Below are 22,485 nucleotides of genomic sequence, written 5' to 3'. Positions count from 1 at the left end.
CACGCCCATCCCGGCTTCACAACCTGTTTTCCTACACATACAATATGGCCAAGCGATCACAAGTCTTCCATCCGTCCGATGTGAGGAAAAGTGAGATACCGAATTTTTTCCTAACACTCGTTGCCACCGCCGAAATCGCTGCGTTGGCACCACACACGTCCACATACAGCATGCTATCTGGCAACTTTGGCCGGCGTGTCGCCTCCCGCCCTCATATTCTCTGTTACGAGTTGGGCCACCGCCAAACAGTCCGTTCGGCATTGCGCTTCGTTACCTTCACCTCGTCCCCCACGGCGATCACTGCTCCTGCTGAGGCGTCTTGGTGGTCTGCGGCAGTCATGACGGCATCTGCTTTCGAACCCGGCAGGAGATGCGCATATCGTCCAAAAATGGGGGACCACTTGTGGCCAGTATCTACTCGACGGTCGCGCATCAGCTTCTTCAACACCATGCCCGCCTCGCCCTCCGCCATTCGCCCTGTCTCGTAGTCGATATTGATAGATAGGCAGCGTCCGCAGTTGGCCGTGAGCGCCAGTCTGCAGGTCCCGTTCCTGCTGCCGATGTCGTCTTTGTCTTGTTTGCTTCTTTCGTCATCACCGCCACCACCGCCATTGCAGGAGCTGGGGCTGACCAAAAGCTCGCCCCAATAATCTTCGTCCCAACATGTGACCTCATCGCCGTCTACAACGATATTGGGCCGAAATCGCAACATATCGGTAGTTTCACCTGGAGGTAGGCGGGAGCTTACATCGCGGAGTGACGCTTGTGACGCGACCAGGTAAGGCGCCGCCTCGTTGAAGGTAAGCCAGTCATCGTCTTTCTCGTTGTCATTATCGCCCGGTCGCTCTCCGTCACTCGGCTGAGGCCTGCCAGTGATGTACGAACTGATTGATGAGATCCAGGAGGAAGATGATGCTGTGATTGGTGCCGTGCTCGTCTTGTCCGCCTCAGCCTCCTGTCGGGGCGAATGAGCCAGTATACGACGTCGGCCGTCGCCAATGTACACCAGTAAAACCTCGTAGCCCAGGCATGCCGAAAACCATTGATCGTACGGCTCAGCACCCATCCGATACGCACGGGTCTCGGCGCCGTAAAGGTGGATGTCGACAGTTTCAAGGCCCTCCGTGTTCGGCCTGAGGGGCACCCGGAGCTCGGCATCAATGCGTGATTGCCCCGAAGAATTGGGCCCGTCCTTTTCGGTTGCCGCTGGACGGTGTGTCACCACAATGTCATCTCCGTCAATAGCCTGAAACAGCCGGGCGCATTCAGGAAAGTAGATAATCTGTACATTCTGAAAGGTTCCGTCTTCACGGACCTTTAGAAGCATAAACCTTCGGTCATGCTCGAGACCCTGCTTGTTTAACCGGGCGGTTTTCAGCAGCATAGGCCGCAGCGCCTTGATCGGATATGCATAGATCTAGAGTGATCCGATCAGCAATTCATTCTTCTTGGGTGACACAGGGGGACATGAAGATGGTCACATGCCTGTGTGACTTTCATAGTGATTATCCTACGAATAGAGCATAAGAAATGCACGTATACAGGACAGCTCGCTCCTGAAACACTGTTGTTTTATACTCCTGTGTGAGTATACACAGCCAGCAACGTCCGATCTGTGACGCCCAAAGGATTTGCCGCGAGATGACTTTACTATAGTTGGAAAGAACCGAGAAGGAGAAGCGTGAAGGGAAAATTTGCTTTTACTAGACAAATAACGGGCCGCCCGGAGCTTTACCAAGCTACTCCTCGCCTCCGGGATGCGGGGAAAGGCCTTACCTGAGCCGCGTCAAATTTCCTGAACAGGACAGGCCAGCCAGTCTCGGACGGGGTATATAACGAACCGCAGAGACCTCGACTCCTGTGCATGATACGTGGATGACCACCCTATCTCAGTCCGTTATAAAATAATTTATCACTGCGTTTCATATGGGATGGAGCTTTTCTTACTTGTAGCTATCCAAGACCATCGAGAACGCATGTCCCGATTCTCCGAGAATTATCAAGAGACCCGAGTTGACTGTTGGAAGGGATTACGAAGAAAGGAACCGACGACACCTGATTCTTATGTCCACCTGACGCAGTTTGCTGACAAGCAGGGGAACTTTCATCTCTCGTTGGTTGGTATCTTAAAAAACTAGGTGTATGGTATTGCGTATACAAATCAGCGCCGTAACAGGTTAACCCCATCAAAACAGAGACACGGTCATCTTCACAGCGTTCGCCCCTCCCATTTGTCCATTTTCGTCTCTGGTCTAGAACGATAACTGCAAACTCAACCCAATTCAACGTCAAGACTTTTTTTGTTTAAAGGAGCTTATGTACGCCAGGCAGCATGGGACCTGATGTACAACTTCTTCTTGCACGTTTATTGCTCTTTCTCGGCAGCGGGCGTCGTTGAACCCTTAGAATGCGACATACTGTACGGTGCCTACCAGACAAGGAACGTTAACTACTTACTACACACAAATGGAGGGGTGATCCCTGAAGACTTCTATCGGGGAGAGGGAGAAAAATAGCCAACTTACAAGAGCCTTTTTAGCATTGCAGATCCTCCAAGCCAGCTTCCGAACGGTTCCGTCGACGGGCACGACGGCGGGCGCGAACTCGATACCAAACATCTGCTGGATGGCATAGACGACGCGCTTCGCGTACTTGCCGTCCCGCTCCACGTGGCTCCCAAAGGGCTCTTCGGGCGTGTTGGGGGCAATGTCCGGGTCGCGGTCGAAGCAGTTCTTGACCAGGGGCAGGAGCGAGTCCTGTACGGCCCCCTCGTACATGCCCTTGGTGTCCACTTCGACGTCATCCTCGTCGAACCGGCCGATCTGGATCTCAAAGGGCTGCGAGATGGACATGACGTTGTGGTTGCCGTCGTGGTGGTAGCGAAATTCGAAGACGCCGCGGGTCCACCAGAGCTTGTCGCCCTCGAACACAACCTCGCCACGGACCAAATCGATATCGGTACCGGTCACGGGTTGGTCGTGGATCAGAATGCCCTTGTCGGCGCTGGGCGAGTCGAATTGACCAGGCGTCGTTGGCACCCAACGTCCGAGAGAAGAGACCTCGGTGACGTCTCGAGAGCGATTGTCTGCAACCATGTAGAGCCCGATCCAATCTTTCTTGCTATGATTGGCTGGTGCGGCCCATTTCACCTTGATAGGGGCACCGTACTCTAGGATCATCGTCTTGAGCTCGCCTGGGAAGCGCGCTCTAGTTGCCTCCTTGCCGGTCGACCGTTCTGTCAGGGTTGAATGCACAGCCGACTCACCTCGCACTTCCAGGGAATAGTCCTTGGGGTCAAACCCTGCCAAGTCGGGAGACAGCTTAGTGAGTGTAAGACGGGCTGGGACATTGTTGAACAGCGCAGTGGTGTCTCGCACGATGGTTGATACGCCAGCAGCCAGCTTTGGGCGGGCGGACTCCAAGAAGTCCTCCACAAAGTGGGAAGTGCCGTCCACAACTCGATTGACGCTCGAATAGTAACTCTTGACTGGAGGCGGAAGCGAGGAGCGTAGGAACTTGGTGAGGCCAGCCTCTTGGCGAATCCCCCGGCCGTAGATCTTCCGCATGTGTGGCTTTTCGACGAAATGTAGAAAACCAAAGGTACACACATGTCCGGACAGGGCCAGAAGGAAGACCGTCTTGTTCCAGGTGATCAGTGCCGCTCCCCACAGGCCGGCCGTGCCCAGGAACCTCTCAGGGTTGTTCAAGAAGCGGTAGATAGACTTGTATGTCAGTCTCGCGCCCTGGTCAAAGAAGAAATCCCCAAAGAACCAGCCGAACTCCCCAAGGGACTCGTGGATGCTGACGGCCGTCCAGATATGGAGAGCAATGAGGACAGCGCCGAGAACGTGCTTCAGCAATGCGGGGCCGTTTTCCCAATCGCTAGGAAACGAGTACATCTTCCAGCACGCGGCGATGAAAGACGTGTACGTCATGACCTGAGAGATGTGGTACATTCCCTTCCATTGCCTCCATGCTTCGTCAGCATTTTCACCAAATTTCAAGAAGTGGCGTGTCCATGTCTTGTTCGCAGACTGCTGGGACAGAATGGCACCGAGGCCAACCGAGTACCATAGTCTCCATGCGGTAGCGTGAAAGGCAAAGAGCAGCTGGAATAGATGCGTGTCCGGTGTCACAACGGCCACGACTATCAGGTAGCAAACGATGAGCAGCGAAGAAAAGTCGGTAGTGCGCAGAAGATCGACGTTATTGAGACCAAGCAGGTTGTGAATCGGAGCGGGAGACGTTTGTGAAGAGGGGCCCGACGGATAGTCACTCGGCGCATCTCTTGACTCCGCAGAAGTCTGTTCTGCTTCTGGAGTATCCACTGCGGTCTGGGGATCTCCACGCTTGCGAGGGGGTGGGGGGTTGTAAGTCTTGTCAATGTGAGGATTCTCCACGTAGACCAGGAATGCGAACTGCGCGGCATGCGCAACCATAGAAATGAGCAGGACGTAATAGCTGGCCATCATCAGGGAAATACCATAGTAGCCGGCATAGCCAATCGAGTACATGGGATGGGGGGCCATCTCGAACACGCCGTCGAACGTCAGCTCCTGGTCGACCAGGTAGAAGAAGTCGCCCCAGTACCATGCGTAGTCTTTCACGACGCGATGGGCGTCAAGTTTCACCCATATATTGAAGCCGACGAGGACCAGACCCAATGCCCAGCGACCAATGCCGGCGAGGGCGGACTCACCCTCGGGCGTGCGGGAGCAGGCAATCGCGAACAAGCAGTACGACACAAAGTCACACATGAGAATCAGATCGACGAGTCTTCGAAAGACAAGCCACGTGTTGTACTCGAGAGGGGCTTTCTCAAACTGATAGTCCTCGGGAATCTTGGCTTCTAGCTCCTTTTTCAGGAGACGGTAGAGCCATGGCCGCGGGTTCTCACCAGTAGCAGGATTCACAAAGAGCTTCCACTTTTGCGCCCAGACGATGAGCTTCTTATCGTTCGATTGTGCTCTTAGCAGCAGGCCAATACCCAGATTGTAGGAGGCACGCCACACGAGAAATATGACAGCGAAAACGGACTGCTTCACAGATGCAGGCAGGAAGTACAGCAAGGCTATATGAGCAGCGAGGATGGCCAGCACAAGAGCATCGGACAAGTTTTTGGGTTGTCTTGGGTCTAGCAGCTGAGAGACCATGTCATGAGTGACTGGTACGGTGAATACTACGACACAAGCCCTAGGTTAGTATCACGGCCAGCGTTGGTTAATATTCCTTACTGACTTGTTCCATCTGGAGTGCGGCCTAGGGTCTTCGGGGCTGTCGGTTCCGGGTCCGTGTCCGGGCCGTTGTTGACGGAGGAATTCTCCGGCCGCGGGGACTTTAGCGATTCCTTGGCTGTTGAAGATGATACGGCGTGTCTCTGGCGCAATTGGCCAGCATCCGTTGAGGGGTTTGCTGGAGAAGACATGGTGATGGCCTGGCCAGAAAATCGTTGGTGTTTGTAGAGAGAAGGTGAAGAGAGAAGGAAAAGGAGGAAAGGTTTTTGCGACTGCCACTGGCTCGGGCCCAAATACCCTATGTATGCAACTACAGACGGCGATCCGACAAAGTGTCCATGGGCTTCCAAGATTGGGCTACCCCGTATTTCCTTCCGCGTCGGCTAAGTGACACTTCCAAATAGCGCAGCGTTCGTGGGGATTGACGGACGAATTGCCGGTTGCCCAGATGGCCGGTCTGGAACCTACGTCACTTTATGACACAAAACGTGGGGGAGTCAAAAGACAGGGAAGAACGTTAGGATATCAATATTTCTCGGGAACGGGTATAGGTAAGTATGCAGTATTGTTTTCTTTGCTTTTTCAACATGTGCGTGAATGATTGATTGACAGCAACACTTTATTCAAGTGTACATATGTAAGAGTAGGAGTAGGCAAATCTTCTATTGCAATCCAGAGAGGGCGGCGAAGGGGCTGGATTGGGTGGCCTTGCCGTAGCTAAGCGAGAGAGGTGGCAGTGGCTCCTGCCCTGCCACCAAAGAGAGGCATGTGATTCGATTTGTGTTTTCGTCAACATGTTTTCCCCCTGCACTTGTACAGTTAGGCGCCGTTTCCATGGCTAAATTCAATGTATGCGCTCCTTGGGATAAAATGCACAAACCCAGCGCCGTGGCAGGGATAATTGCTGACTTGCTCAATGCTTCTTGGTTCATGTGGCGTGCGTGCAGCGCGGCGAACCACCACCTCACGTACTTTGGTTGATTCAACTACTTCCTAGTACTTGCCTCCCTACCGTTCTAACTTAGCTGACAACGCGCACTTTAGTTCTGCAGCAACTCAGGCATGATCTATCGCTCCTTGGATTCAGAGGAGAGCATGGGAGGAAAGAGACCGGAAATAGTCTGAGCCGCTTACAAAATCCCAGGTAAAGTGGCATATGTATACGAGTACATGTAGATAGTAGCATCTTATCTTGAGGAGCGTCAAATGCATGCAACGACATACATAATGCATGGCATCACACTGCTGGCAACACCCAGCTGTTGGCTACTGGCTACTGGCTTCTGGCAGTGGATTTAATGCACGTACGCTGCAAGTAGCAGTAGCTCGGCGAGCCCAACCGAACCAGGCCTTGTCCCGTTTCGGGTGGAATTCCCCCATGAATTCCAGAAATTCCACGGGAATGGCACGGCACCTATACTATGCTATACTAAAAGATATACACCATCAATCAAGGCCTCAATGCACTACCAAATTTGCCAATGCGACGAGATATCGGCACCGGCCAAGCCAAAGGGTCCCTATGCCATTTTTAACACGACCCGCCGCCGCGACCGGGATGGGGTCTGGAGATGGCCGTGTCGACAGGGACCCCGGCGGGCGTGCTATGCTGTTCGCGTCAATCGTCGAGGCAGGCGTTTGATTGGATTCTTATGCACCCACCGAAACATCGCCCACGAAACGAACTTTTGTCCCTGTCTATCATGACCCACCAAACCACCACGAGGTGAACTGTCGTCCTCTCCGCTTCCCCCCTGCTTCGGAGAAATTGGTCAGATTGGACGAGATGGGAGAGGAGAAGCACAGTCTGCATGAGTCCACGAGCGACCATAAGGCGAGCCCGTAGCTAACCCCCTGACGAGGGAATGACAAAAATGGAACGGTTCATGCGGTATCGCTCCTCTAGCAACGTTTTTTTTTCTTCCTTCTCCGCGTGGAAAACATATATAACTGATCGCTAAGATCGCCGTGACTCATATTTTGTTGGCACTTTTACTCCTCGTGCGGTCTTGTCCCATCAGTCACTCGTTTACTATAGTACATAATACCGACCTCGATATTCTGAAGCCTTCTTCAGATCGTCTAGTCAGCCACTCACTCACCAAAACACAACTACCACCACCTACCAACCAACCACCACCACAAGTCCCCATCCAGCAACCTAGGTTATGCCTTTGTTCAAGATGGCCAAGGACGCGACATCCAAGAAGGGCGGCAAGGGCAAGGGCAAGGGCAAGGAGCCCGAGCCGGACATCACGGAGAAGCCGCTGCCGACGCCGCAGCGCCCGGGCACGTCGGGGACGGAGAACCTGCTGATCACGAACCGGCGGCAGGCGTCGGAGCAGTTCCAGAAGGCCCAGCGCGCCGAGAAGGCGTACCGGGCCAAGAAGCACGCGACGGCGGCGCGCGCCAACTACAACGAGACCAAGGCCCACTTCGCCGAGGCCCGCACGCACTTCGCCCAGGGCTGCAAGGGCATCTTCTCCGTCGTCCGCGCCGTCCCCTACCTCGTCAGCGAGAAGCGCGAGGCCCGCCGCCGCGCCCGCGACGCCGCCCGCCGCCAGCGCGACCTCGAGCGCAAGCAGAAGCTCGAGGAGGCCCTCGCCCGCCAGAACACCGTCGACGACGACGACAGGTCCGACATGTCCTGATCTCCCGTCGTCGTCATCGAAAGCTAGCGGCGGGAGGAGTAGGAGGAGTGCGCGATCCAGCAGTACACTCTTACTTCATGATGATGAGCCTCTCTCAAAGCTCATATCCCGCCAACCGACCTAAACCGCCGGTGCCACATGTCCGCTTCAATCGTTTCTAGCGGCATATAAACAACCTACCACACTCGTTCCAACACCATTACACTCCCTACGCGGCCCAATCCAGGGGTATCGCACACCATCGTTTTGAATCCAACAAACCAACCAAACACTATACCCAGAACTTGTCCGGCGAGATATACATCGACCGACCTTTTCAAATATTTCATCATTTTCCTTATATCTCTTTTCCTTTTTCTCTCTCTCTTTTCTCTCTCTTTTTTCACGATATGACGAGACAAATGTTTCATAATGAAAACCACGGCATGAATACCAATATTCCACCAATACCCAACAAAGAACTACATAATTCTAGTTTTCTATTTTGGCCCTCTTATGGATGAGTTCAGCAGAGAGTGGAAAGAAAACGCAGCGAAGCGCAAATCCTACACACTCTTTCAAACATCCGTGGCGGTGGTCAGGGAAGAATTTTATTACACACACATATATATACTCAACCTATATATGTTTAGCAAGACTTGGGGAGAGGAGGAAAGGGATCTTCATGTTGATGAGTTTTCCCGGGGAAACTGATCTTGTCTTATCGACATCTACTACTACTACTGCAATTTGGTCTTATTTCCAGCGTATCAGAAGGGGGCAAAGGGGAAGAAGGGTGGGCGCGGAAGAAGTACCGCTCACCTGGCGACTTGAAAGAAGGTGAAGTCGGGGAAAAGGAGGAGGGTAGGCGCGGGAGAAGTACCGCTTGCTCGGAGACTAGAATTGTCATCAGAGAACCAATACCATTTTCATACTCGACTGCATGTTGCAGTCTGACGGCCGCGTCATATATCTCACTCAGCTTCAGCGTTCATAGTCTGTAATATGTAGTCTTTGCTTAAATCCGAGGTGAGATAGTATATTGAGAGTTCAATCTACGAGGTATCAACTGAACGCCAGTTTGTCAAAGACGTGTCCATACAAAATTGGCAAATATCTTCAACAGGCCGGCCACAAAATGCACCATGCACCTGATCTCGCATAAGCCGAGTTGTGATTTAGTACACAAAACCTAAGTTTGCATTACTGGACGGCAACTTCTTAAACGACGTATATACTGTATGAAATCGTAAAGCCATTACGCAGCAGTGTGTGCAGTCTAACCTGGTCGTCCCATGAACCATTCCGCAGCACCCAATTCGTACCGAGTCGTTGCTGCCGTAAATCGCAAGAAGTATGCCCATCCGCCGCCGCCGACGCCGCCCAACTTTTACGTGGCCGCCTTCTTGGCGAACTCCACGCGCAGAATCAAATGCTTGAAACCGTAACCGTCCATCTTGTTGCATGCCTTGACAGCATCCGTCCTGTCCGCAAAGCTGATGAAAGCGAAGCCCTTGGCCATACCAGTATCGCGGTCCTTGGCCAAGAACACACGCGTGACACGACCGAACCGCTCGAACATGTCGCGGAGCTCGTTCTCCTCTGCCATTTCGGAAACCTGTAGTGGGGAACATCAGCATGAGTGCGCCAGAAGTCACAGTGGCCTAGGAACGAACTTACGTTTGTGACACGCAGCGTAGCCAAGTCGTCTCTCTCGCCGTACTTGCTTCCGCCGCCCATCCGCTCGCCGGCAGCCGCGCCACCGGGCCCTCCTCGGAGCGCAGGCGGGACGTAGCTTCCCTTCTTGCCGGCACCGGCACCACCAGAGGCAGCAGCAGGCTCCTCGTCGGCCAGGCCTGCGGCGGGGTCGGCGGAGCCCTCGGCGCCGACGGGGGCCATGGTGTCCTTGTAGGGACAGCGGGCCGTGAAATGCTCGCCGTTACAGATACGACACTTGACGGTCTTGTCCTTGAGCTTCTCCTTCATGGCGTTGGCGTTGGCGTCCTTGGACTCGTCCTTGGCGTCGCGCTTCCAGTTGGGGGACAGGCGGAAGATAATGTTCTCGCCCACACTGGTCGTGTCCATCTGGGGGCCCTTGGGGTCCTTCTCGGACAGGCCGAACTTGGGCAGGACCTTGCGCTCGGCGACGCGGGGATTGACGACCTCGCGGTGCGTCACCATGCGGATGCGTCGTGTGGTCTTGACCTTCTTGCCATCCTCATCGAAGCGGTATGTGATTGTTGTCTTGGTGCCGTCCTTGTTCTGAATGGTCTGGGGAGGGGGCAACTCGGTGGAGGTGGTCTCATCGAGGTCGTCGTCGTCGGCCCAATCTCTGCAATTGAATGAAGGTCAGTTTTCAGTAATTTTGGTGGTGGTCGCCAATTTGTGTGTGTGTGTGTGTGTGTGTGTGTGTGTGCGCGCACCTGGCTTTGTTGTTCGACATCTTGTCGGTATTTCTGGTCCCAGCAGCGAAACGGGTGTTCGTTAGATGTTGCGATGCGAAAATTGCTTGGGGAATATGCGAATTAGATGGTTGATCCGCTGAGGTCCGGCAGAGCTCGTCGTCGTTGATTTTTGGTAATTGGAGAGTTTTATTTTGCTAGAAAGTGCAGTTTTGAAATGTGGGGCACATCAAATCGATCAGTATCGGCCCCTCCATCCCGCCTGAGCTGAGGAGGGGGAGCAGCAGGGAGCTTTTCTACCCAGGCCTGCCTTAGTCATCTCCAGTGAGTGTCTCTCTACTACTACCTACTGCAATGACTCAACAGTGAATAAACTCCCTACTATTTCCAGTCTGCCTTCAATTATTCAAAAGGTACAAGTTCGATTGACTCATCAATATGTAGCCTGTTACTTGACTTCTATACCTGAGTTTTGTTCGTACCATCACCAAAGTGAAGGTTAAATGCAGTGGTTCATTTGCACGCCCTATTCTCAACGACATAGGGGTGGCGCGTACGTTTGTTGGTTCTCTATCCGCGGCGCTCCTCGCATCATCCCATGGCACATGCCCATTTGGTCTTGATGACTGTTCATTAGATTTTTTTGCTTGGTCATTGCTGCTATTGGTGAGCGCCAAACGCGACGCAAATGGGGTTGTACGCTCTGCGCTGACACCCATATTCCATATATTTCCTTGCGTAAATGTGTGTCTGTGACAATTTGTTGTCGATAATACAGTTTATAGTTCTGAGTAATGTCACATATGGCGCTCATAGGATGGGATAAGTTGACTCATTTCAGCAATAACAGCTACGCATACATAGCTGTATACTCGGTAAGCTAACCATGATTACGTACAAAAGTCCGCTCGCCTGCTGATCAATCAGGTAGTCCAAATCCATTGGTAAGGTACACTCTCGTTACAAGCTCCAGACCTCTTGGGAGATGCCAGAAAAGTAGAAAAATATTCGACAGTCCTCCCCGCCTCGCCTCGTCTTTTCCCCCTTTTTGCCCAGACTGGATGATGCTACCTATGCCTGAGATGCTCTCGAGTATCGTGGCAAGCGGCTCCAAAACATAACAACGCCATCGTGATCATCATCCGTCATAGGCCACGTTAATAATAATAGTAGCAGCGAATAATACAGAAATAGCATAGTAAAAGGAACCCGCAATCCGAGGTGGTATCACAAACAAAGAACTTTATCACAAAATCAGGTAAAAACACGACCGGAAAAAGGAAATTAGGTTTTGAGGCTTCGAGGAGCCGGTTCTTGGTATTTCTTCGGTATAGGCGGAAGAGCACAAGTGGGTGGCGGAGCAGGTGGTGGTACATTGCTCAGATGCGGCATGCTCCGGCGGCTCAGAAGAAGTTTGTTCTTGCTCTGGTCGGCAGACGGCAGTTGCTGGGCCGAGTCATCTCGAGTCGGCGACATGGGCGAGACACGTGCAGCCGACTTTGGCGGCAACGTGGGCACCGTAGGGTCGCTAGAGACACGCTCGCCGAGACTTATCATAGACCTGCGCGGCGTCCTCTCCTCAACAGAAAAGCTTGCTCTCTTGAGACTGGTATCGTGCATGCTTGCCATCATTGTGCGCCGCCGGTCTGCATCAAGACTTGCGATGGAAGAGACGGTTCGGTCATGCGAATGAGCGGAACGTTGGGATTGCCCCTTAGTAAGAGATTGGAAGTTAGGCAGGATATACCGCTCAACTTCGGGAGACGGTTCGGCAGCCAGCTCCTTGTTAGGGCACATACTGATCATACTTCGATATCTCTTCGAGTTCTTGCTATCGGTGAGCGTGATGGTCGAGGAGCTCGATTCATTGGTCAGGCTCGATCCTCGAGACGGTAGCCTCTCTGGCTCAGAGGGCCGGTCCGACTGACTTTGTACCCAAGTCGAAAAGACAGAGACAGCGGGCGATTGCGGCTTCTCCTCTACGGCAGCACGGCTCGATAGAGCGTCAAGCTTCCTGGTGAGGATGTCATGGGGTGAAGCCGGAGAGTGAGGCGACGGCTGGTCAACCACAACAGATAAAGGGCGCGACAAAGCTAGCGCTGTTGGCGGGGGCTTTCTGCTAAATTTACTGGGCATCTCGAGTTCGGTCGGCTCATCCGAAATCGACGTGCTCGAGTATCGTTTGTTGCCAGGGTTAGGAACACTGAAGTTCGGCACGCTCTGCCGTACCGAAACCTGCGGAGACGTTTCTTTGGGATTCGACCCGTTTAACATGGTCGATTGTGGCCGGCTGGTAGGCTCGACCCGGCAATCGAAATTAGATATATATGGCTGCATCGACTGCCTGCGGCTTGAGATGGCCTGGGCGTTTGGACGTAATCGGGCCTCGGAATGATGTTCAGGCTGTTGTGAATGATGGTCATCAACGTGGCTAGTAAAGCTGGCTCTAGTAGGCGAGCAGGCCGGCGAAGAACCTTCCGATGTCAGGTATGTCCTCTGTCCGGATGATATAAACGAAAGCCGGTTATTGCTGTCGCGAAGGCTGTCAAGCAGCTGACCATCAGACGAGTAATGGCTCTCGGTTGTAGATATGTCGTCAAGCACAGTGTCCAAAGTGACTTCGTGGCCGGACTCTGACGATGGCCTTTCTGATGATTCACGTTGTAGGCTCTTTCGCCTGTTTTCAGGCGCCCACGCGAAGTCCTGCTTCATCACATTAGTGAAGCGTTCGGGATCGCGTACGACAAGCGTCCTCTGGCTGGACTGAGATCTGAGTCCAGCCGGGATTTCATCTTCCTTGGGAGCGCCGGTCTCGGTAAGCTTCTTTTTCCCTCCCAGAGCCTCGATGGCGTGTCGGAGAAGCGCTAGCCAGCTGTCCATGTCTTCCGCAGCCTCAAAAACCATGAGGAAGTTAGAAGCATGCCTCCTCTCGGACCCGCGAAGCTTGGCTAGTAGTGACCGTGAGTCGTTCGCAGGTGTTCCGCTCGGGTCCATGAGCGAGGCAACCTGCAGAACCCAGTGTTTTCCCGGGATCATGTCGCTGGCGAAGACCGCGGAGTCTCTTGTCAATTGGAGCACCCTTTCCGGCAGACGGTCAAAGGAGCCCTCAGTGGCGTACTGGAGAAGGTATCCTGATGTAACAAGTACGTATATTTTGGTGGTCCATTCCAAGAAATTCTTCGAGCCCATGTTTCGGTGGTGCTTCTTCCAGGCCTTGTCCCCCTTCTTCTCCGCTGCCTCTTCGGGTTCGAGGCTCATTGAACTGGTCGACATATCCTCTCGCAACATGACGCTATTGCGCGAGTTGTTCAAGCGGAGAAGTGCGTCGGCCGACACAGTAGGGGCCGGCAGAGTTGCGTGCTTGATAGCCTGTGGGTAAACTTGGAATAATGGCGGCGACTCCCAGCTCGTTGCGGCGCCGCCCCGACCGGTACGCGGGGTTCCAGTGAATGATGCCGCTGGGCCTTTGATTTTACCGCTGCTTGACTGCTTCAGGCGACTCGTGGAAGCCTGGGATCGGAGTGGTGAGGGCACCGCAGACCGGTGGGTTGGCGATGAAGGCGATAATGTGGACAGCGAGACGTCCGACTTCTGGGTGTGCAGTGCGTAGGGCCAGTTACTGATCTCGGCGAGCGATGCTCGAATTCCCGAAGATCGTGAGGTCTCCCGGAGCGTCGTAGGGCCGTCAACCTCCCGTCCATCCTTGCCGCCCTTGGATCGACCGAAGATGGACCTCAGTCCGACCAGAGACTCGCGTTTGTTCATCTTTTCGGGCACTGTATTCTGTCGCAACGGAGCTCGGTTCTCATCCCCCATGGTGACGATGTCTGGCGGGCGTGCTCGTCGCAAGCTGGTAGACTGGGCTTTCAGGTCACTTAGAGACCGCTGAGAAGGACGTGTATGCTCGTGCTCCATGGCGCACTTCTATAGGTTAGATAGGCCTCGATCAACAGATGAGAAGATGCTCCTACAGCGGACGGCATCCAAAGGCGCGGAGAGTGTGTGTGTGATGAGACAAATGTTTAAAGTGAGTGCTTGAGCGACGAAAATCCGACGTCCCAACCGATAGAGGATGACGCGCTCAACAACCACACAGTCGAAGGAGTGGACGGAGCTCGCAAAGGCATGTATTAAGAACCAAGGAGCCCGAACCCACGAGCACCACAACAACCGGTTTATTATTCTGCAAAGAAAACAATCCCGAGCTGAGACGAGGTCAAGGCAACCCTGTTAAGCTTCAGGTGCGTGCTCTCGATGTCCTGGTGGCCCCCCGGTGTAAGCGGAAGGTTAAAAGCACCGCTCAGACTAGCTTATTAGACCTTGGGGTGGAGATTGGTGATGGGCGGGTTTTATGGGAATCCAAGCTGGTTTCTGGGCCTTAGTGGGAGGATATGGAGAATTTGGGCATGGATGAGGCAACCTCATCGCCGTGACGTATCACTTCAAGCCCCCGACGAGGCAGGCCGAGTGAGGTGCGGGACGGAATGTCAGTGGGAGCGAGGGGGTTTGTTGGCGCACGAGACGGCGAGGGGAGCGGAGCTGAAAAGGGAGAGACACGCCTCCCTGTGCACCTATTCGCGCCCAGCAATCAACATCTAAGTAAGTTCGCTTAACACAAGGGCTTATGAGCTGGGGAGGGTATAAACAGCGAGCAATAAAATAAGAAAAAGTAACGAGAATGCGGGATGCGAAGGAAGTGACAGAGTGACAAGAAGAGGATCGATCTCCATAAACCTACATGCCTAAAGCTCCTAAGGAACACGTACAGGGGGGGTCCTCACATTGGTTCCTCCAAGCCTCTCTCTCTCGCGCGCTCTCTCTGCAGGCGGTGGTGCATGTACCTACATCTTACTTACATGAGAGATGGCCCCCGGTCCCGGGATATGGTGGATTTCAGCCGCCGGTGCGACTAGTTGGGGTCCGTTGTGTACCTCTCCTTCTTCTGGCCCAGCCAGCCAGACGTCCTAACTTTGGCTACCCTGGTGCTAGGGCTAGGCGCCCAAGTACCGGACTGTGGTACCAGAATGGAACCTGGCCAGCCAGGTCTTGTTTCCCACATGCAGAACTGGAGTTCCCGAGTCCCACGATGGCTGCCAACTTCAATACACAGGCCACGTAAGTAGGTATCCAGCAGTGGCCTAGGTCGGCAGTGCTGGCAGTATATTTAGAAGCCATAAAAAGGACTCGGTCGGTCTGTACATGATTACTCGCAATGGAATCAGGTTATTCAGCAAGTGGGTAGGTACGGTAAACACTGCAACCCCACAGGGCCAGCTCCTCAGCTATTCCTGGTTGTAAGTGGGCGTCTCACCTTACTTACAGCAGAGGCAGGAGGTACACAATGCCTTCAATGATATGCAGCTCTGCAGCACGCAAAGAGGCGGCGGCAATTCTCTGGATCTGGATGGTACTTGCACTCGCACTTGCAGCGTGGGTGATGGAGGGGGTCAGGGCCTCCACATAGCGGGAAAAACCAAACCTATTTGCCGTGGTGGCAGAGGTCGGCATGGGGAGACCATGCGACACCGCCAGAGTAGGACATCGACTGTCCCAATCAGTGATTGGGAACACATCCAGTCATAGCGGAAACAACTTTGGAACATGTATAATTTCTTTCATTTTTTTTTTCTCAAGCGGGCACCGTCAGCAGTCGATTTGATGGATGGATTGGAAATGGGCTGGCGCCAATTTCCGCACGTGAACTTTGTCTTCTTGGGGCAAATGCGCCTCGGCTTCTGGACGAGGGCGGCAAGGGCATCCCACGAGCAAATGTTTCCAGGCTCTCTTTGCCTGCCGCCCGACAGGTTTGGTCTCGTGAGGTGTGACACGCCAGAGCCCCTAGAGGGGAACCCAGGCGCAGAAGCTCGCCAGATCGTCAGGCGTTGGCTGGTGTACGATCCAGCAACGTTTATTTATTAACCATGATTAATGACTCCAGCCAGCCAGCCTTGCCACCCAACCGAACCTCCCATGCAGCATACCAGGATGGGCATGTCTTCTGTTGATTGACAATCGTTCGCTCTTGCTTGCCTCACGACCTCGCCAGCGCAAAGCGAGGCGGCGATCCAATCCCTTTACGGGGAATAGGCATGATGATGCACAGCTGGCTAGGCTGCACTCCTCCTGTCTGCCTCGTGCCTGTCCTCGTACAACAATAATAATAGCACTACTAACTCTTAGATGAGTAGAAGCCTTCCGTTTCGGCTTACTTAACAACACGCGATATACATTAATAAGGCATTAGGCTCAGGTTCTCCATAAACAGCCCATAGCATGGCGCTGGTCTCAGTTGTTCTCGAAGCTCCGCTGCCGCCCTCACAAATTTCGCATGGCTTCGAGGTGTTCAAGGTTTCGGCAGGCCGCATCGCTCTGTTGTACATAGCAATATTTGCTGAACCAGGTAGATCTCCGGCCTCGTCGCCGCTTCTCGACCCCGTCACCCGTCACCCGTCACCCGTGTACATGCTTACGTGCATACTTACCTCTTTAGTCATTCACTGTAGGCTAGGGCAGCACTAACCTTCATGTAAAGACTCGAAACTCTCGGGTGTCTGGCCAACTTTCACGGGCACTTGCTCGGTATTTTACATAAATCTCAAACTACGCCGCAGTTCTGTCGGTCGCCATGACTGTGATTGGATTGGCAACTGGTACACCGCGAGTTCTTGTGGCCCTCAATCCCATCGCCAACCGTACTTTCGTCGTCTGGTATCTTTTTGCAGAAGGGCCGAGCAAATCAACGGCGCCCAGTACCAAAGAACGGGACCTAAAATTCCAGCAGCAACTAACAAAATGGGATGTCGGAGATTGCCAGACTTAATGCAGGAACGGAGGCAACTTGGTTGGTCCACCCCTCGATGAACGCGTCCTGGCCAGGCTAGCATGTGCAGAATATGTGCGTGACTACATGGATCTAGTCAACTAATCAAACATCTACCGCGTAGTGCATCGGCGTATGGGGTGTACCAGAGGTGTACGACAGACAATAAAAGCGTGACGGGCAATCCCTGTCTGCTTTGGGTGGATAACGCTGGAATATTGGTACGGTTTTCAATTCGGCACACGCAGCTGGTAATTAGCAAGCTGGTGTCATTACTCAACCATCTCGAACATTGATCCCACCGTCCTACGCGGGCTCCTCCAAGGCCAAGTCTAGCCTCTAGATCTCGGGCTACGAGCCGCTGCGGGATTGGGATAGCTGTCGCTCTGCAAACTGCGGCGATGAAGACTCTGTCAAACCCCACAAACTTCAATCTTACTGAACAACGACCGACCTTGTAATGGGGCAAATGGTTTTTGCTTATATGCGTGCCGCGAGCAGGACCGCGGGCGCCTTCAACTAGCATGGATCCTATTAGTAAACATATCTGGTTGGTGGTCCCGTTTTCTCGGGATGCGCCTCGTCGGTGAGCACTGAGACCTGCCAAAGGAAATGGGCACGGCCGAGACATCCGCTCTTCTGGGTCGAGATTCTGGAGATCGATCGGGTCTGGCTACATGTCAGTTGCAGGGCGGCCATGCAGGCAAAAGAAATCTGCAACTGTAGAAGAAAGCATTACGAACGGCTGGGAGCCTCGAAAGCCCTATTCCTCTTCCCCGTGACCCGACCCGGACCAGTCAGCTGGATCAACGAACTTGTTTTTTTTTCTCTTCCAAGTGCGCCGACGACGGGCCGGGTTCCTGGAACCAACCACCCAGATGAAGGCAACAGTGAATACCTTCCAGAAAGTGCCCGGCATCGATGGTATTTGCCGCACTCAACGCTGTCGATGAGGGATATATGCACACCGCACACACTCATCTACTCCTCTTCTTAAGACACCTGCAGCCCTGCCCCCCGCTGAGGGGCGGACGTACATACTTTGGCGAGAACTTTTTGCAACCTTTTCGCTCTCTAGCCTTCTATTGTCCCAATCTTCCTCCAAACCCCCACTGTCCGTCTAGTGGCGCCCAACGACTGGGCGGCGACTCAGTGTTCCTTGCATTAGCCGCTTTTTCCCTCGGGATCTGGCTGACGTGCATTCTAGACTTCGAGCGGTGGCCTCACCAAGAGAGACAAAAATCGCCATCCTGCGAGGTTTCACGCGAGTGTGCAGCTACCCGCAGCTTATTGCTACGCAGAGAGGCTTGGTGTCCTCAAAGCCGCTGCAAAGTCAGCGTGCGTGTGTGATGTGTTCCAAAACTCCCCATACTTCGTTGCCTAGAGCCTTCAGCCATGTAGACTGACTGCATGTGGGATGCGAGCGACTCATGGCAGGGTAATTCGTCGCCATAACAACTAACAAGCCTCCCCGAGTCAAAGCAGGACGATCTGTCGAAGCCCAGACAACGATGCTGCACCCCGTGCCTCGCGCCAGTGTCAATAATAGACAAAATCCCCGTAGTCTTGGGCCCGGTCGTTCAGAGCATCACGTCCCCCTTTCGGTCACCACCAGATGCTACCTACCTACTTACACAAGGCCATCGCCACAGTCACATGCCGACGATTCCTTTCCACGTCAGGAAGAACAAAGTAGGTCCTGCCCTAACGACCTTGCGATAGCGCCCATGCTCTCGGGACCGTCTCTTGGTAGTAAGCTAGCATCCGGCGGGCGTCCGGACCAACTACCCAGTACACATGCTGGGGATTCAGCCGCTGCGATGTGTGTGTATCGTACGTAGTCCGAGCCATACGGGCTTGGCCGGTTAGCCGCACAATGTTCCTGCGTTGTTGCGATATGCAGTAGCCCTACGGAACCACACCTGTCGTTCCGCGTAGGATGCACTTGGGCTTTTCTTTTCCCGCTGCAAGCTTGTGCTTGCCGATCTGCATCATTATAGAATACGAGATGTTCGCGACGGAGAAAAAGACCCGGCTGGGGGCAGACGCTAGAGCGCCGGCTTATACCTAAGCCTCAAGGTAGGCATGGCTTTGTATATGTATACTACACTAAGCCATATATTTGCGCGGCTGTTTCTTCTTTCAGGGACCAGATGATGTTTATATACCATATAAGCCGTACTTCGTGGATCCAGCTGGCTTGCTGAACTGCTTCCTCTTAGGTATAGATAGATCTCGCTAGGCATGGTGACATTCGATGTTTCGATCTCGAAGATCGCCTAGTTTGTCGGTGGGTGAAAAGCCGGGTATTCTCGACCAATGGTGTTAGCATGGATGACCATTTACATTGTGAGAAGCGCCTATCTAGCTGTAGAGCTCTTCCCTCCCCCCCCTTTTTCCCTATGTTGGCCAGCCCTCATGAGACGCGGCCACGTTCTGTAGTGCCAAATCGCCTCCGATGCTACTCGTTATGTAGTATAAGACATGACGTCCCGATCGTCCAGGCCTTTAGCTGAATACTGGCGAGTCTGCCGAGCCGCTATGCCCCTGGCGCGGCCCTTGTGAGAATCTGTAACGTCGAGGCCGGTGCAAACTCCAATTGGGGAACCTAGGAACAAACGGGTGGATGCAATCCTACCCTACCTTATCTCATCCCCGGGTGCCGGGAGTAGTACAATTTAGCAAGGGCGCCAGATGGGGTTTTGAATGGGATTCTGCGCGGCGAGCTCGCGCAAGGGTACTAATGCCGAAGATGATAGATTCGAAGGGGACGGCAAAATAGCACGTCACAGCTGTATTCTGGCCAGAGACAGTTTGATTGACAATGACGTTGCGGTGTAGTTCGCAATTTGACCCTCCGGGTAAGAATCGCTAAGTATATAGCTCTACTTGTAGGTATCTACATCCCCAAAGCGCAATGTCCGCAGTGTTGTTATCTGTCTTGGTGTTTCGCTCTATGTAGTTGACCCCTCCCTCTTACTGGAAGACTCCAAACTGCATGTACCTAGATTCAGCATAAATGCTACAAGTTGATATGTTGCCAACAACGGCATAGCATTTAAATCATGATCGCATATATATCATTAATACTCAAACACAGGCATGTCCAAAATCTGGTTTTGTAGCCATCTGCATCACGTCTGAGAGCTACTACATTGTAAAGAGGTATGGAGTCTCAAGTTAATAGGTAAACCTACCTCACTCGGCGATGAGAGCTTTTGGTAGGTGCATTCCATTTAAGGCTGAGAGCATCACCCCGCATTCTCCTGCTGAGGGGTATCCAGCGCGGCTTTACCTCTTGCAGTTTGATTGCTTCCTCTACCTAGGGACGGGAATCGATTAATCCATATGTATTCTTCAGTGATGGCAGCAGCAGCAGTCAACAGCCAAACGGGCTGACAGGCCAAGCCGGGTAAGGGAAGGGGTCATTCTACATAGCAATCCTTCAATCCATCACGCTTCCGTCTCCTACATTCCACAATCATTCGACAATTCTGGTCACCTGGGCTTTCTGTTCTATGCCCGAGCCTGGTTCGGGGAACGCCCTCGTCTTCGTAGTAGTACTTCACTTACACACATGGTGGCCTCATGACATAATAATAAGCCAATTGACTCTTGGCCGTGAGGAAGAAAATCCGCCAACTCTTCGACCTATCATTGGAACGACGGCCACTGGATGGGCAGGTTGTCACCAGCTCTCTCTGCCTGGCAAGCTCCCCTCCCCAAGCTCTTCTTCATCCCGCTTCCATCCGTGGGCTGCAGAAGAGCACAAGCGCTGGATCAATACCGCCTAGGCGAACAGCAGCCGAGGCGACGTCACGCACCCCGAATGCCCAGAGAAAAGAAGTAGCGGTACATCAAACAGCACCAGCCAAAAACGTATCGGTATATTTGAACTGATCGCATTCAAAAAGAGGAAGCACGCGAAGCTGAAGAGGAACCAAGGACATGGCTCCTGATTTGAACTCTCTCCCACCTTCATCGCCACCTTCACTGCCCGCTGCAGCTTCACGCAGTATGCATTCGCCCAACTCCAGCACTGAGGCTAGCATCGCTATGGGCGGTGAGTCCCCACCTGTTGCGTCCCGCTCCGGCTCCATCTCGCTTCAGGCCGCCGCTACCATGAATGCAGGTCTCCAGCGAGAACCTTCACGACGTAAGTTGCTCCCCCCCCTTAACAACTTTGGAACGACTCGGCCAGCTCACAATCACCGTCTCCTCATGCCCTAGGTTCCTCCAGCGGTTCCGTCTCCCGCAACCGACAATCGCCCTCCGCCGGACGCCGAAGATCCGTGGTCCTCCACAACCTGCAACTGAACGACCCGACCATCCCATCTCCTGGCGAGATGGCTCACGAGAGCACCGGCGCCGCGGGCGGGCACAGCAGCGTCAGCCCTCAGCCAATTGTGGGATCGCCCTTGATGTCTGGGGGAAGTTCCCACCACCGCGACCGAGCCCCGAGCCTGGGGGAGCTCCACCAGGAGCTCGAAGCTGAGCAGGAGGCCCAGGTCAACCGGCTGCTGCAGATGATCCGCCAACAACAAGTCCAGCTGCAGCATCTCCAAGCTTCCCAAGGCGGCCAGCCTCCATCGACCGTGGCGGCCGAAGACGGCACGCCCACCTCGGAGCTTCCGGGCTCGCTGCCTTCGCAGCAAGCCGCCCCTGGCCCCCTGTCTCCATACCCGCCTCTCCCCCCTCTGTCGAGCTCGACCCCGCGATCTCCCGTCATCTCGCACCCTCGCAGCTCCTTCGACATCAACCGGTCGGAAAGGCCCTCCCGTCGATCCAGCCATGCCACCTCGTCCCCACGACTGAGGTCCACCTCGATTAGTGCCGAAGGTGGCGAGCCCTGGCTTCTGGGTGGCGGGCGTGACGAGAGTGCTTTCTACCAGGCCGAAACGCAGTCTCTGGTCCGGGAAAACCAGATGCTCCGCCACCGTATCCGAGAGCTTGGTAAGTCATCAGAACTGCGGTTTTGCTTGTTGTGGTACAATCGTATTCTAACATATCTTCCCCAGAGCGACAAGTGAGCGACTCCTCGCATGCGCACTCGTCTGTCACGCGCGAGCCTACACATCCCTCTCATCTACTCCATTCGACGTCAATATCGGAGGACAACAGCGGTGCCGGCGGGCCGAGTTCCGTTGCCGTGACGGAAGCTTCGACCCCAGCTGCCAGTACACCGAAGCATGACTAGTTTATAGCTGTCAGACCGACGTTCCGTCTCATGTACTTTTGATACAGCCTACCCACACTGAGGCTTTGATCTGGCGGGCGTTATGGGCTTTCACCGTTTGTCTAGGAGAGTCATTGCATTTGGACCACACACACAACAAATGCCCACGAGGGCAACGGCGTTACGGGAATATAGGGTCGGCACGAGGACGGGACGAGCCAAT

At 53.8% G+C, this 22,485-nt stretch overlaps 6 protein-coding genes across 6 annotated transcripts; 2 read left to right on the top strand and 4 right to left on the bottom strand.

Annotated features, from left to right (window-relative positions):
• Nucleotides 1–223: 223 nt before the first annotated feature.
• Nucleotides 224–1,384, bottom strand: PG985_004998 (uncharacterized protein; the record flags this gene model as incomplete). Its single annotated transcript, XM_066824767.1, has 1 exon — nt 224–1,384. The coding sequence occupies one exon, from the start codon at nt 1,382–1,384 to the stop codon at nt 224–226; it is 1,161 nt and encodes a 386-aa protein (XP_066687927.1).
• Nucleotides 1,385–2,365: 981 nt separating this feature from the next.
• PG985_004997 (Phosphatidylethanolamine) lies at nt 2,366–5,425 on the bottom strand (the record flags this gene model as incomplete). The annotated part of the gene is made up of 4 exons (XM_066824766.1): nt 2,366–2,428; nt 2,526–3,235; nt 3,266–5,071; nt 5,239–5,425. 4 exons carry the CDS (start codon nt 5,423–5,425, stop codon nt 2,366–2,368), a joined length of 2,766 nt encoding a protein of 921 aa, XP_066687926.1.
• Nucleotides 5,426–7,417: 1,992 nt separating this feature from the next.
• PG985_004996 (uncharacterized protein) lies at nt 7,418–7,885 on the top strand (the record flags this gene model as incomplete). Its single annotated transcript, XM_066824765.1, has 1 exon — nt 7,418–7,885. One exon carries the CDS (start codon nt 7,418–7,420, stop codon nt 7,883–7,885), a length of 468 nt encoding a protein of 155 aa, XP_066687925.1.
• A 1,369-nt stretch (nt 7,886–9,254) lies between these two features.
• On the bottom strand, nt 9,255–10,307 carry PG985_004995 (translation initiation factor eIF3 subunit; the record flags this gene model as incomplete). The annotated part of the gene is made up of 3 exons (XM_066824764.1): nt 9,255–9,482; nt 9,545–10,196; nt 10,288–10,307. 3 exons carry the CDS (start codon nt 10,305–10,307, stop codon nt 9,255–9,257), a joined length of 900 nt encoding a protein of 299 aa, XP_066687924.1.
• Nucleotides 10,308–11,550: 1,243 nt separating this feature from the next.
• Nucleotides 11,551–14,181, bottom strand: PG985_004994 (peptidase family M20/M25/M40 protein; the record flags this gene model as incomplete). Its single annotated transcript, XM_066824763.1, has 1 exon — nt 11,551–14,181. The coding sequence occupies one exon, from the start codon at nt 14,179–14,181 to the stop codon at nt 11,551–11,553; it is 2,631 nt and encodes an 876-aa protein (XP_066687923.1).
• Nucleotides 14,182–21,142: 6,961 nt separating this feature from the next.
• Nucleotides 21,143–22,283, top strand: PG985_004993 (uncharacterized protein; the record flags this gene model as incomplete). The annotated part of the gene is made up of 3 exons (XM_066824762.1): nt 21,143–21,242; nt 21,317–22,039; nt 22,105–22,283. 3 exons carry the CDS (start codon nt 21,143–21,145, stop codon nt 22,281–22,283), a joined length of 1,002 nt encoding a protein of 333 aa, XP_066687922.1.
• Between the last annotated feature and the right edge of the window lie 202 nt (nt 22,284–22,485).

This window comes from Apiospora marii (genome assembly GCF_038362585.1).
Source record: "Apiospora marii strain CBS 49790 chromosome Unknown utg000003l_segment0_segment0, whole genome shotgun sequence".
In the NCBI taxonomy this organism is placed as follows: Eukaryota; Fungi; Ascomycota; class Sordariomycetes; order Amphisphaeriales; family Apiosporaceae; genus Apiospora; species Apiospora marii.
The sequence above is the reverse complement of the archived record's forward strand: the minus strand, read 5'-3'. Positions and strand labels throughout refer to the sequence as shown.